Source organism: Sylvia atricapilla, chromosome 7, assembly GCF_009819655.1.
Source record: "Sylvia atricapilla isolate bSylAtr1 chromosome 7, bSylAtr1.pri, whole genome shotgun sequence".
Classification (NCBI taxonomy): Eukaryota; Metazoa; Chordata; class Aves; order Passeriformes; family Sylviidae; genus Sylvia; species Sylvia atricapilla.
The window spans coordinates 19,000,419-19,014,435 of NC_089146.1; the positions used below are offsets into that span (position 1 = coordinate 19,000,419).

The 14,017-nt window shown below is 44.2% G+C and overlaps 3 protein-coding genes and 1 long non-coding RNA gene across 4 annotated transcripts in view; 1 reads left to right on the forward strand and 3 right to left on the reverse strand.

Annotated features, from left to right (window-relative positions):
* KLHL23 (kelch like family member 23) overlaps positions 1-5,534 on the reverse strand; it is a 13,079-nt gene extending 7,545 nt beyond the window's left edge. The window contains exon 1 of the mRNA XM_066322849.1: positions 5,462-5,534. The gene's annotated coding sequence lies outside the window, so the exon portion shown is untranslated. The remainder of the gene's footprint in view (positions 1-5,461) is intronic.
* PHOSPHO2 (phosphatase, orphan 2) lies at positions 2,275-5,574 on the reverse strand. Its single transcript, XM_066322858.1, has 2 exons — positions 5,462-5,574; positions 2,275-4,148 (listed from the first exon to the last, which is right to left on the reverse strand). Exon 2 carries the CDS (start codon positions 4,144-4,146, stop codon positions 3,421-3,423), a length of 726 nt encoding a protein of 241 aa, XP_066178955.1. The 5' UTR covers positions 4,147-4,148; positions 5,462-5,574; the 3' UTR covers positions 2,275-3,420.
* CFAP210 (cilia and flagella associated protein 210) lies at positions 5,229-12,166 on the forward strand. Its single transcript, XM_066322851.1, has 9 exons — positions 5,229-5,286; positions 6,325-6,533; positions 6,781-6,954; positions 7,049-7,245; positions 8,619-8,775; positions 9,782-9,921; positions 10,762-10,954; positions 11,266-11,430; positions 11,924-12,166. Exons 1-9 carry the CDS (start codon positions 5,244-5,246, stop codon positions 12,131-12,133), a joined length of 1,488 nt encoding a protein of 495 aa, XP_066178948.1. The 5' UTR covers positions 5,229-5,243; the 3' UTR covers positions 12,134-12,166.
* Positions 10,546-13,658, reverse strand: LOC136363534 (uncharacterized). Its single transcript, XR_010744003.1, has 2 exons — positions 13,048-13,658; positions 10,546-10,755 (listed from the first exon to the last, which is right to left on the reverse strand). It is a non-coding gene; the product is annotated as an uncharacterized lncRNA (long non-coding RNA).
* Positions 13,659-14,017: the final 359 nt, after the last annotated feature.

The following is a 14,017-nucleotide window of genomic DNA, read 5'->3' on the forward strand; positions in this document are numbered from 1 at the left end:
TTTTCAACTCCTCTTGATGTGTTTTGTAGTGTAACCCAGGAATTGCAATAGCCCTGCTGTCTGCCATGGGCCTGTCCCTCAGCTACATTACTCCATTTCTTTCTCTAGAAAATTCCCTTGTGGAGCCCTAAGTCTTTATACATCCCCACACCAACAGCTTTGTTTTGGTTGCATTTTCCATTTCATCAGCTTCCTACTGACAAGCAGGAACTTCTTCCAAGTCTTGGCTATGGTACCAGTACACTACTACACAATACCAAGGCTAATTACTTGCATGGTAGTGGTGTACCACAGCACACCTGTTACCATACAGAAAGTTCCCCACACATATGTGACTTTTGTTATGCATTTTTTTTTCATAACATTTTTACCTAAGTCATCTCCCTCCCAGAGAGCAAGTCACAAGGTCAGCAACACTTAGCATGGAACATGTGTCCCCCTTCAAGGAGCTTCTCCCTTTCCTTTAGTTGGGCTACCACCTTAAACCAGCTTCACTCTTTGGAGACACTCATCTCCTCTCCATTGTAACCAAATGTGGAAAAATTTGGTAATTGTGGTGCTTCAGGAAAGTCCTCACTCTTATTAAGTGGGGGAAAAAACCCAAATAAGACCTGATTAATAGCTTAATGGTCTGCCTACTGGAATTGAAAATTTTCTTCTGTATCCAACACGCACTTTGGCAAATATCATCAGCTGTACCCTCTACTTGAAGTGATTAGGACTAATTGCTAATATTTCAAGTACTCTACTTTGCTTAATCTACTCTCAACTCCTGCTTCAGCACTTTAAGCAAAGCCACAGAAAAAAAACCTTTTTTGAGCATGAAGAACAGTTTCTCAGCCAATTTCTCACTCTCACAGCAAATTGCAAGGTGGGTCCCTTAAGGCTAAAACAACAAGTTAATGGAAGAAAAAGCTGAGTAATCATTGATATACTACTTTTTGTTTGTTTTTAAGCAAGCAGTAACTGAGATCTGTGGACAAACTGAAAGTAAGCTATTCCATAACTAAATTCTGAAAAACACAGAAGGGACCAGCACAGAATCTGGAACATTCAGCAGCACATCTAGAATTAAGGAAACACACAACTGGTTTGGCTGGGATAGAGTTAATTTCCTTCTCAGTAGCTGGTTCAGAGCTGTTTTGGATTTACTATGGGAATCATGTTGACAACACACTGTTGTTTCGGTTGTTGCTAAGTGGTGCTTACCCATAGTCAAGGACTTTTCAGTTTCCCATGCAGTGGGGGTGAGAAGCCGCACAAGGAGCTGGGCGGAGCACGGCCAGGACAGCTGACCCGGGCGGGCCAAAGGGACATTGCACAGCCCGGGAGGGCACAGCCAGCACAGAGAGCGGGGGAGTCGGCCGGGAGGGGCCGGGCCCTGCTCGGGGATGGGCTGGGCAGCCGTCAGTGGGTGCTGAGCAGTGTATTGTACATCACTTGCTTCTCCTGGACTTCATTCCTTTCTCTCTCCTTTTTAGTACAGCTACAGTAATTGAGTACTACTATATTTTATTTTGTTTCAATTATTAAATTGTTGTAATCTCAACTCACAGGGTTTAATTTTTCCCCAGTTCTCCTCCCTGCTGAGCAGGAGAGTTGGAGTGTGCAAGCTGCTCTACTTAGTTGCCAGCAGAGGTCAAACAATGGCAACCACTAAAAACCCAAAGTAACATATGAAATTGCCCTATGCAACAGCCATTACCATTCTTTTGTATGACCTGTAAACCAGACAACTTAAAACTAAACTCAGGCCACAGTCCTTGCATGTCTTTGTGTTCTTGTGTAAAACAACAGGTCAAGATCCCAAATATGAACATCTCAGATACCTATCAAATATCCATCACTAAAGCCAAGCTCCTGAGAACTTAAGTGTATTACTTTGGACATCTCAGGCAACGGACTGTTCAAAGGAACCTTCTACAATACAATAAAATAGGTGAGGCAAGGAAGGCAAGAAGCACACAAGGTAAAATTATGTAAACCAGCAGCCTGAAAACAGTCAAGACCACTCAAAAATCTTCAATTAAGGAAAAAGAAGGTAGTGACATCACGAAATGTCTGTAACAAAATGAGAATAACATCGCATAGAAAACAAAAGACAGATATGGCAACTGCAGGCTGCTGAGCTACACCTTAGACATCTCTAACTGAGGTGCTGTGAAAGCGGCCTATTCTCTCAGTTATTGAAGTACTTAAGCTAAATATGACCTCAGTTTAATAGCAGACTACATCAGCATTTTGAACCTTTTCTGGGATATAAGAATAAAAACATTTGGCATGAAAACACATTATTTATCTTTAATGAGACTCATTTTAATACCTTTATATGCACAGTCCAACACTTGGAGCTCATCTCAGTGTCAGTAGTCAAAGCGAAAGACTGGATGTTCACAAACAATTCTTTAGAAGTACTTAGAACAATCTTTTTAAAAGTTAAAATGGACATAGACGCTTCCTTCCAGATTATAAAAGATTGTACTATACATATAGATGAGAATGAATAGGTAAAATCAGTGTATACATGTATATGTATGTACCATTCTGTGGGTGTGTGTACTGCAGCAGAAAGCAAGGAGGAAGAAGGCACCTGGCTGACTCAGAGCTGTCAGCATGGAAGATAAACCAGTGTCAGCGCTGTACAGAGGGGCAGCAGCACGCTGTCAGGGCAGCACTCAGAATGGGAGAGAGACTTTTCTTTAAACAAAATAGCAACATCCTTACAGCTTTCCAGAAGAGAAAGGGTCTGACCAGCCAAAGGCTGACACCTGCACTTGTGACTATTCCCTCCAGGCCTGATGACACACAGGCCAGCAGAATACACAACACAAATTAGTTGTGTTGCATTCATCAGTGACAACAACTTTTATTGTCTTTATACAAGATAATACAAACTATTAAAAAGTAATTTTGTTTGGTAAAATATTTAGTAGATTGAAAATATAAATGCATTTTCAGATTCAGCAAGATTACAAGCATATAATTTGCCATCAGATCAAAGAAGTATAAAAGCCAACATCTCCAGAACCACGCTCTTGGCACCTAATGCTTTCTAAGTAAAGAATTTAATTATTTTGAACAGTAATCCTACTCCTTCCCCTAAGGGTGTGGGATTGCAAAGGTCAGATATATACTAGGTAAAGGGTTGGAGGGGAAGGAGTAGACAAAAACTAATGACAAGTCCTGTCCCAAGCCCCCTTCTCCACTAATGTTGGAATCTGTACTGTGTTAGAACGCCTTTTTTACTGCATTTTCCCATTACTACCAGGATTGAACATCAGCAGTTTTATGCTGTGATTAAAAAAAAATGTAATTTCTGACAATAGCCCAATTTTAAAATTTTGAGCTTTTATATGCATGCAGTTTTTCTCTCCCAATAAGTTAAAATGTAACTGCATCAGTTTCCTTTTATCATTTGAATCATTCCTTTATAAGTAGTTTCAGGTAAGACATAATGTCGACCGCAGATGACCAAACCAGAACAGAACACTGGACAGGACTGAGACTTTGGGCCAGTTGAGAAATCTTTTTCTCCAAGGTATACCCCTGCCTGGGCATAGCAACATCATTCTTCTTCAAAAACATTACTGGACATAAGTCATTGCCACCGTCACCTATGTATACAATTTGTGTATAACTCACTCCTCGCTCCAACTGCTTATCTAGAAATTCTTTTAAAACTTTCCTTTTGCAAAGGTTTTTAGGGCATTTTGCACAATGGTGAGCATGGAAGTGCTGTACAGTAAGATAGCCAGTACTGCTGAATGCTGCAGGGTTTGTAAACACTTCATCAAACACTTTATGGAAGTCTGCAGCTTTCAAAATCCAGTCAATAAATACCGTATTAGAATCTGAAACAATTATACAATCAAACAACTCCTTGTTCTCGCCAATAAATCCCAGAAGATCTATCATTCCCGCAGTGAAAGGAATTGTTGTCATAGTTCTTTTCATCTCATCTTCTTTGACACCATTGTCTCCCAAGTAGACAAAGACTCTGCCCATGTATTCTGTCCAATGTCCTGGTTGGTAAGAGTTTCTTAATCCATTAGGAAGTTTTCTTTCAGGAGCACATTTCACAATCCATGTGTCACTATTTTCATCTACGATTGTATGGTCAAAATCAAAAACCAACAGAAATTTCATAGCTGTGAGAAAAATAGTTTCCAAAACAAACAAAAAAGAAAATTACTTATATAAACACACGTACTATATTCCTACCCTGACCTTGTGCTCAGAAGAGAAAAATTCTGGAAGAAAATATCTGAACAAAATAAAACTATTTATGACCACTACCAGGACGGGAAGTTGTGCTGTAGCTAAAAAAAGCAATTTGTAAATGCCAAAGTTCAGTGTCCAACTTCTATTTAAAATAGCTACTGAGACAGTATCTAAACTCATGCTGCAGTTACTAATACTCGCTAACACAGCACCAGTCTTCCCGTACTCGCACACGATCAGTTTGAGCAGATACTAATTTCTCCTTTAGCATTTGCCAATGCAATCAAACTGGGATTCTCCTGGCAAAACGCCTCAATAGGTACCTCAAATGTAAACGTCCACCGAACAGACGGAGTCTGCGCCTTCAACGAGGCCGCACTAAATCAAAGCAGCTAACGAAACGAAATGTAACCACTTGTGAAGCTGAATCTGCCGACCCCTCCCGGGCAGGTCAGCCCTGCTCCGGGCGCCGCAGCCAGTGCCGCGGAGAGCCGGACTCGCGGGGACAGCGCCGGCGGGGCCCGCAGCCGGGCCCGGCCCTCAGGGAAAGGGAAGGGAAGCGGCGGGGCCCGGCCCTCAGGGGAAGGGAAGGGAAGGAGCGGCGCCCGCAGCCGGGCCCGGCCCTCAGGGAAAGGGAAGGGAAGCGGCGGGGCCCGGCCCTCAGGGGAAGGGAAGGGAAGCGGCGGGGCCCGCAGCCGGGCCCGGCCCTCAGGGGAAGGGAAGGGAAGCGGCGGGGCCCGCAGCCGGGCCCGGCCCTCAGGGAAAGGGAAGGGAAGCGGCGGGGCCCGCAGCCGGGCCCGGCCCTCAGGGGAGGGGAAGGGAAGGGAAGGAGCGGCGCCCGCAGCCGGGCCCGGCCCTCAGGGGAAGGGAAGGGAAGGGAAGGGAAGGGGCGGGGCCCGCAGCCGGGCCCGGCCCTCAGGGGAAGGGAAGGGGCGGGGCCCGGCCCCCCGCGCGCTCCGCCCGCGGCATCACGTGACCGCGCGCCGCCGGGTCGCCCGGCAACGGCCCCGCGGCCCGGGAAGATGGCGGCGGCGGCGGCGGAGCGGCGGCGGAGGGACAGCGCCCGTGAGTGCGGCTGCTCCATGGGCAGCGGGACCCGGCGGGAGGGCAGTGCCGAGCCCGCGGCCGCACGGCTCCGGGAGGCTGTAAGAGTGTCCGGGATGACTCTGCCCAAAACTCCCCCAGCTGCAGACGACGAGAGGGGCTGTTTCTCCCTAGGAACTGAGTGGAGAGAACTGACCTGAACGCAGCGCAGGTCCAGTGACCTCCAAGGGCAGCGGCTGGGGGAGAACGAGGGGCTTGGCAGATTCCTGCCTGCAGGGCGCAGCCGCATCTGTGCGCCTTTACTCCTGGTGAGGCTGTCTTAACCTAGGACAGAGGGAGAGGGTCAGGTCTGATCCCTGTCGGAGACTGGTCAGCAACGGCATCTGGAAAACAGACTTTGACACCGGTGTCACTCTAAGAGAAAGCCGCCTTACCTTTCAGACGTGGTCTGTCAGTCTGCTGCAAATCACACAATTTCTACAGAACGCCACTCTGTACAGAGTGCCACTCCCTTCAAAAATGGTGGTGACACTTGAAAGATTATTACAAAACCTAGACGTCAACTAGAAAAGTTGCATTTATGCCTTCACAGGTGTACGTAAGCCTAATGCAGCAAAGAAATCCTAGTCTTGCCAACAAATCAAAACCTGTTCTATAACAGAACAATTTCAGTAAATACAATGAGTATATGCAGGGCACGGTAATAAGGCACAGTCTGTATCCAAATTGCTGCCTCGTCCAGCCAGTGGAATGGCTTTCCCAATATTCTCCTTTTCATTTTGGCAATGGTCTCTGCTCCCTGCTGTTCAAACCCACACATATACACAAACAGGCAAGGGCACATACAGACAGTCCAGTCAGTCAGTGCCCGTCCAAGTACAAGCACTGGTCGTAGGTAGACTACAGGTACAGATACTCTGTCTTTGCTCCGGGGTTTGGGGGACTAATACTAAGGATAACTTACTATTGTTTTCATGCGAGCATTCAAATCCTGATACGTTTGATTATTGGAATTTCTGGTATCAACTAATGTTTGCATTTTTTCTTGTCTCTGCACAGCACATCATTTGAAAGAACAGGGTGTTCTAGATGATTATTATATTCCAAATGATGCAGATCTTCGGCAGGTCATTATATTTCCAAGAGCAGAATGGGAAAGGATTCAAGGCAGCATTAGAGAAGCGACACACATCGATGAGAAGAAAGAACAGGAAGAAGTGCACTTGGATTCCAAAGCTGCTGAAAAAGAGGCACGCAATGCCACTTTGGTAAGTACAAGATACATTTGTTAACAAGGGTAGTCTCTTTTGTATATACAAAAACACACATAGTAACATTTCTAGCTGTACTCCCTTTGTGTAATATTTGCTTTTGAATATGTATTTCAGCTAAATGCCATTTAAATGCATTTAACATCTAATATAAACATTTATATTTTTTACTTAAAGCTAAAATGCAAAGTAAAAAAAAAAATCCAAAATTTAAGTGTGATTTCTAACTTTATCTGCACTGTAGAACCTGATAAAACAGAAACTTCAAGCCAAAAAATTACGTGACGAAAAGGAAGAGGAAGAAAGAAAGTTACTTGATTTGGAAGAAGCAAAGTTCCAAGCAGCAAAACGGAAGGAGGTTATCGACCGTACAAAAACCTACCTACGTTACCAGGACGACAGAATGAGACAGTTCCATGTTTGTTGACAACTTATATTTTTTATATTGAAATTATACTGAATGTCTTTAAAAACCTCTGATCATGAAAATGACTTTAAATGTTCTCTTGCAGAGTGCACTTCTACTTACTAAGGTCCTAAAAGAAAGAGATGCTCAAGTTGAATTTCTAAAGTCGAGATTAGTTGATAACAAAAGGAAGGAGTATGAAGAGCAGCAACGTCAATTTAAAGAATACATTCTCAGTGAGCAAGAAAAAGCACATCAGCATTATATTAATCAACAGGCACTACGCAAAGATCAGCTGGAACAGTAAGTAATAAGTAAAAGCAACCCTATATTATTTACTTACACTCTTCTCAAAATACATTTGATATTGTTGCAGCAGCCCTCTTACTAGAGGGTAAAAATGAGGTGAGGCACAGAGTTCTTGTTAAACACAGCATAAAAAGAGTCCTGGTTTATTCCTCTTCACGGCTTAGTCATCTTAACTGAACTACGCGCTGACTCTGGCTGCAGCAAGCTCCTGCTGGTTATTTCCTGCTAAACTCTGACTGCAGGTATTAAGTTTGCAGACTCTGAATGCAGGCTTTTACCTAGCTAGACTATGACTGCATGTTCCAACAACAGGCTCTAACTGCAGGCCCAGAGTGACCTCACAGCAGTGATTCTCTCCTCAGGATCCTTCTTCTTCATGATTCTCTCCTTCATGCTCCTCAAAGTTCCTCCTCCAAGATGATGCACCCCCCTTACCAGCTAACCCCCTCTTCTATCTCACTCATCCCCTAGCTGTTACTTACAGGGGTGAGGTCACCTGTATTTCCTTCTCCTACACTATATCAGGTTTTTACAAAAACTTACTAATAATTTGTTTCACAAATGCTGTTCTTTTAAAAGAAGATCACAGGAGATCTTGCCCAAGAGGGAAAAGCTATATGCATTTTTACTTGCCAACAGTCTGCATGCAAAATTGCCTCTAGGAAGCATGAGCAGGTTTTAATCAAATCACTGTTCAAATGTTGATAATGAAATTTAAGTGTATTTTACTCAGTTTTTGTTCTAGACAAGGAAAAGATTAAATTAGATTTTCCATTTACTCATAATGAGCTTCCAGACTGCACAACAAGAGAAAGCATTACTGTCACTTGTATTCCTTCTCTCAAGACTTCTGTAAATCTTATGGAGGGGTCCTCAGTGGTATTTATAGGACTGACCCAGCTGGTCTAGATAAAAGGAATCAAATTTCCCAAGGCAGAGAAAGGGTTTAAAGTCTGGTCTTACATATTCCAGGTGCAATACATAAATCCTTGCAAAATTTAGTATAGAACACTACCAGCTTAAGTAGCTGTCCACATGCCCAGAAGAAACACAGGTATGGTGGGCCATAGTGGGGAAATCCTGTTCTCCAAGGATGCTGCAGATATAGGCCAGAGCATTGCCAATGCAGTGGTGCTAATGAGTCATCCAGCTAAAACTCATCACCACAAGACTGCAAACTGTGAGCATACCATGTAGATATTTCTGACCAGGGCTACCATTACAAACAATCATGCTGTTATTCACCTCTGATATTCTACTTACCTTCAACTCAAAGTATCACATTCTTCACTGCAAGGTACCTATGGTGATGCAGTTCATTACTTAATGCAGCTCCTAGACCATTTATTCACCTTTTTCTGATTCAGAATAAAAGAGCATGAGCATCAGGCAGATCTGGCCAAACAGGAAAAAAAAAGAGAAGAGGAAGAAATACAGAGATTGATCCAACTGTACCAATTAGAAATGCAGAGAGAAAAAGAAAAGAAACACGAGGGGAAAATGGCACGCCGGAAGCTGTATCACGTAAGTAGCAGGAAAGCAGACAGTTCAAAATGCCTATTTCACCTTGGCTTTGATGGCTGGACTCAGCCCACAAATAAAGGGCTCTACTGGCAACAGGGTCTTTGCTGACAGCTTTAGTAGCCTGAGATCAAATGCCAACCCTGCCAGTTGCAGGGCAGGTCTTTCCACTGTGCTTTTGAGAAAGACCTCTTGGAGGCCTCTCACCTCTGTTGTCTGAAGGGATGTTGGCACTTGATGCTTTGACTGGTCTATGTTTAAGATTTAGCTGTAGACATCAAGGAATATCTCCTTAACTTGAGAACTGGATTTGAGTTTTACATTCCTGCTGTTTTAAAGCCCATTTTTCTTTGTTAGAAAGAGGGAATAGACAGAGACTGAATGTATCTTTTTAATTTGACTTGATATTTATGATTAGAGAGGTTTAGGAATTTAGTCAAGACTTGCTGCCATCTCATTTCATCTTTAAACGCATCCTACTAAAGTACAAACAAGAAGTACCTTGGAACGGTTCTGACCAGCATGCAAAAGACAGTTGTTTCTTTACATAAGAGTACAGAAAACTCCCCTTCTGCTGTAGTTTGGATTAATCTCTTAGGGATAGTTTGGGTGAGGTGGGGCCAGGAGCAGAATGATCTCTGTGTGTGGGGGGGTTGGACCGTGCCCCTCACCCACGTGTGTCAGTGGGAGCACAGAACAGGGCTCTCTGCATTGCACAGCAATTTGTTTGTGCAGTGCACCAGAGAAGCAGCTTTTTGTTGCTCAATTCCTTTTCCCCACCCTCACATCTACTATCTCCACTTGATGCACGTTTTGAATAGCGAGGCAGAAGTGAGTAGAAGTATTCCTTTCCTGTCTTCTCTCTCCTTTCCTGAGAATCCCTTTTCTCTCTTCTGTTTTTGAAAGAAACTTGAGGAGGGGGATCAGGGAGTGATTCCTATAAGCTGCTACCCCAGGTCCAGATATTCTAAATGTTAGCGGTTACATCAGGACCATTTTGCCCATACAGGACTATCTAAATGACCAGAAAATAATCAAAGCAATAGAGGAACAAAACCAAGTGGAAGAAGATGATCGAATCAAAGCTCACTTTAAAGCAAAGGAAATTATTGCCAAGATGAGAAAAAAGAAAGAAGCTGAAATTCGTAGGTAGGTACAGTGCTAGAGTATAGATTGTAAATGATCTAAAAATGATACTGTAGTTGTTTTCAGATCATTTAGACTAATGATATAACACAATCAACAGTTATTCTGAAATGTTATTCTAAATTCTACTAAAAGGGAGAGAAGGGAATTCAGAAGAAAAAGGATTTTTTTTCATGGGTTCCATAATAAGAGGGTGAGGGAGCAACTTCTCCACCCTTCAAAATACAGAGGCTTATGAAAGTGCAAAGCTTTGCACCAGTGTATTGGGAAGAGTGATTTTCCATATGGGCTATCAATCTCCACCTCCTCAACAATTAAAAACAATTAAGATCCTTGATGAAAATATTTCTGAGTATAGGCTATATTTCTCTGAGTCAGCCCCAGAAGAATGATTTGACTTCTTAACATGGCACATACATTAATTAACTATGTCATGTTCTTATTAAGGGGAGATGTTTTATCAGTTTAACATCGAGGGTACAACATGATGACAGCACTGAGTAAATCTAACAGTTTTCTTCCCTTCCTGCTTCCCTTCCAATACTTCCAACATTCCTCTCCTGATGGCAAGATGCTCACTGGAATCCTTACTGAGTGGTCCAGCTCATTATTGCAACAGAAAAGGAGTGATACGAGAACACAGGGAACATTTATTTGCTAAATCAGATAATATAAAAATAAACCAAACAGGAGGAGCAGAAGGAGATCATGAGTTGGGAGGGTGGGCCAGCCTGTCTGGTCAAGAGGAGAGAATTCTAGAAGCAGAATTGCTGAGTTTGGTAGCTTCAGGTAGACCCAGGTGTGTTGCCCTGGTATATTATGGAAACTCATGTTCTTCTGCAGACAAGCACAGGAACAACAGGACAAAATCATTAGTCGGGTAGCTGGACAAATGAGTAAGGTATTAAAGATGGAAGGTAAACGACTGGCTAGAGATGCTGCAAGAATAGAAGCTGAACAAGAAAGGAAAAACAAAGAGAAAGAAGCAAAACAAAAGGCTGCCATTGAAGCTATTGCTGAACACAGAGCCACTGTGGTAAGAAACTTGGGCTGATCTTACTTCTGCTTACTCCATCTGATGAGCCTGGCCCAGACCACAGTTGGTGACTCTGGTGCCACGCAGCAGCAGACTTCAGCAAGTCTGCTGACACCTTTCCTGGAGTCCCCTCTCCCTTTCCCCCTTCTGTGTTGGGCACACATTTGCCAGGGCTGCTGAAAACCCTGGGCTTGGGCACTGGCCAGCCACAGTGACCGTGCTGATCGGGGCGCTGGTACAGGGCTGCCTCTGCAGAGAGAGAACTTCCAGCTTAGCAGGCTTAACTTCTGTGTGTGTTTTGCCAACTACAGATAAAGTTGAAAGAGGAAAAGGAGAGACAGGAGAAAGAAGAGGCAGAAAAAGAACGTGATGTGTTAATGGAAAAAGCCCGCATCCACCTGGAAATGGAAAACAAGAAAAAACATGGACAAGATGAGGCAAACAGAGAAGTACAGAAAATTCAGCTCCAGCAAATGGTAAATAGAACTGTATCCTGTCTGCCCCTTCAGAAAGAAGCATGCATCTAAATCAATAGCACTAGCTCCTGCTGAGAGAAAGAGAGGGAGTTTGCTGTTTTGTTGGGATTTTTTTGTTTGTTGGGTTGTTTTTAATCACGTGTGCTTAGCATATGCTGGTGTTGGGGACCAGCCTCCTCAGAACACTGATGCAAATCAAGGGTGGTTTGCAAGGACAGATTACTGTCCTGGGCCACTATGACATTTTTTCAGCCATGCACTGCAATCCTCTTGTATCTCTGGGCAGGTCACCAGAGAGCAGCAGCTAATGCTGATGTTCATCAGCTATTTAATGTACCCTTTCTTGGAGGATAGGGCAGGGGAGAGAAGTAGGGAGGCACGATAAGTGTCAAGTATCAACTAAGAATGCTGCAGACCTTCTGTGAGCTTTTACCCTCTCTCAGCTTTACAGGATGGTGATGTTAAGAACAAAATATTCCCTTTTTTTCATCAGGCGGAAAAGCAGGCAAGAAAAGAGCAGGAAAAGCAAGCAGAATTGGACTACGATGCTCTGACAAAGGCTATTGCACTTTCTAAAGAGCATGAGTTTCAGAAATATGCAAAGGAATTAATCGAAACAGAGTCCAAGACTACACATCATCTTTATCCTATTCTCAAAGCATGTGAAGATGGAAGAGGACTCGATTATGGGCCATTTTTCTGAGAAAAGAAGAAATAAATACTAGTTTTCAAACATCTAATTCTGTGTTGGGACCACAGAATGGGTCCTTTCCAAACATTTAATTCTTCTTGTAGCTGTAATGCTGCTCAAGAAAAAAACCCATGAAATAACGTTTAAAGTGTCCCCCAGGGAAAGGCAGGAGCCACTTTCAAATAAAAATGCTTTTCAACCGTACAGGCAGAGTTAAACTGTAAATGATTTATATCAAATATATACCATAAATCTGGACTGGATTCCATTTGAAAAGATAAAAGATTGCCATATAACTGGTGATACTCTTAAAAATCTCCAGCTTGTATTTTATGAATATTAGTGTATTAAACTTGAGACAGGAGTTCCTATTATATAATTGACTGTCACTGTAACCCATTCCAGCCAAAAGCTCACTATTTCTGTTATATTTTTAATATTAATTGTTCTAAAAATCCACTGTCCCACGTTTTTCAGGTCTACAATATGAATTCTCAGGGCAAAAAGTCACTTTTTTTCACTGGCCTACTTCCAAGTTAATTGTTCCCCATACTAGAAAAGGCCAAACCAAAACAACTACAGGGGACAAAAAAGAGAACACATGTGCAAGTTAGGGTGTGCAGTTTTGGTAACATTTTGCAACTATGTCTGAAAAACAAATGTTGTGCTATCAATCAGTTCTATTACATTAAAATATTAATGTGATTTGATCCCAGCCCTTAAAAGGTCAGCAAAGAGGCAAATATGTCCCACTATAGCTGTAAATAGGGCCTACAAAATCAGCACATCAACTAGAGACAACATAGTTGGGCTGCTCTTTCAAAAAGACTAATAGCAATTCAGTCTGTAAATAGATGTAATCTATTAAATAGGTAATTAGATGTGACCTAAAATTGTATCTCAGATTCCTCAGCAGATTTACTCACCAACACCCAAGCCACAGACACATCTCCCTCCTTAAGCTTAGGTTTCTTTGGCGAAATGATAACGTAATTTCCTTGCCTTGGAAGTTAGGGGTTCCTGTAATGACTTCCTCCACCAGTACCCTGGGCTTTGGACGGCATATCCCTCTATCCTGGGATCTGCTGGAAACAAAGTCCAAGAAACCTGAAGCTTTGCTTTATTGCGCCCCACAGCTGCCAGTCTCTGCTGGCCAGGCTAGAAAATAACACAATTCCTTTTTTAAAAAAATGTATGCTTGCCAATATTTTAGTTTTGAAAGCGAGTCTTTGGTGTGTCCTCAAGTTCCTTGGCCGAGCTGCTGAAAGCAGCCAGGCCTTAGAGAAAGCACAGGAGTTGGAGGAAGGTAAGAGGCTGCCCTGGAGGCAAGGTACCTCCAGGAAGCTGAGGGCCAAGCAGAAGTGGCTACACCGCCCCTACACTGTAAAAGCGCTGGGGGTAAGCTGGGTGCTGTCTTTCCGGGGTGCAGCAGTCACCTCCTCGGAGGTTCTCTTCCAGGCAAGGCAAGGGATGAATTCCCGGAAGGAGAAGGGGGTCTAACCTCCTCATCCAGCTCCCAGGGCCGCCAAGGGCTCTGCGCGCCAGCGACAGGCAGGCCTGGCGGGGCGACGGCTCCTGTGTCAGGAGCCAGGCCGAGCTCCACGGCCACCCGGCGGGGGCGGATGCAGCCGGAGCAGGAGGGCAGAGGCGGAGGGGCCATTTCAGCCTCTTACCGCGTCAGGCGCTGCGCCGGGAGACGAGGTGCTCCAGACGCGGCTGCGGAGCAGGGTCCGCCCTCCGGGCCGGGAGGGGCTCCCTTCCTTCGCTCCGTGTGCGAGGGCCGGGCCCGCAGCTCCCCGGGCCGGGCCGGGCTGGGCTGGGCCGGGCTGTGCTGGGCTGGGCCGGGCCGGACTGGGCTGTGCTGGGCTGTGCTGGGCTGGGCTGGGCTGGGCTGGG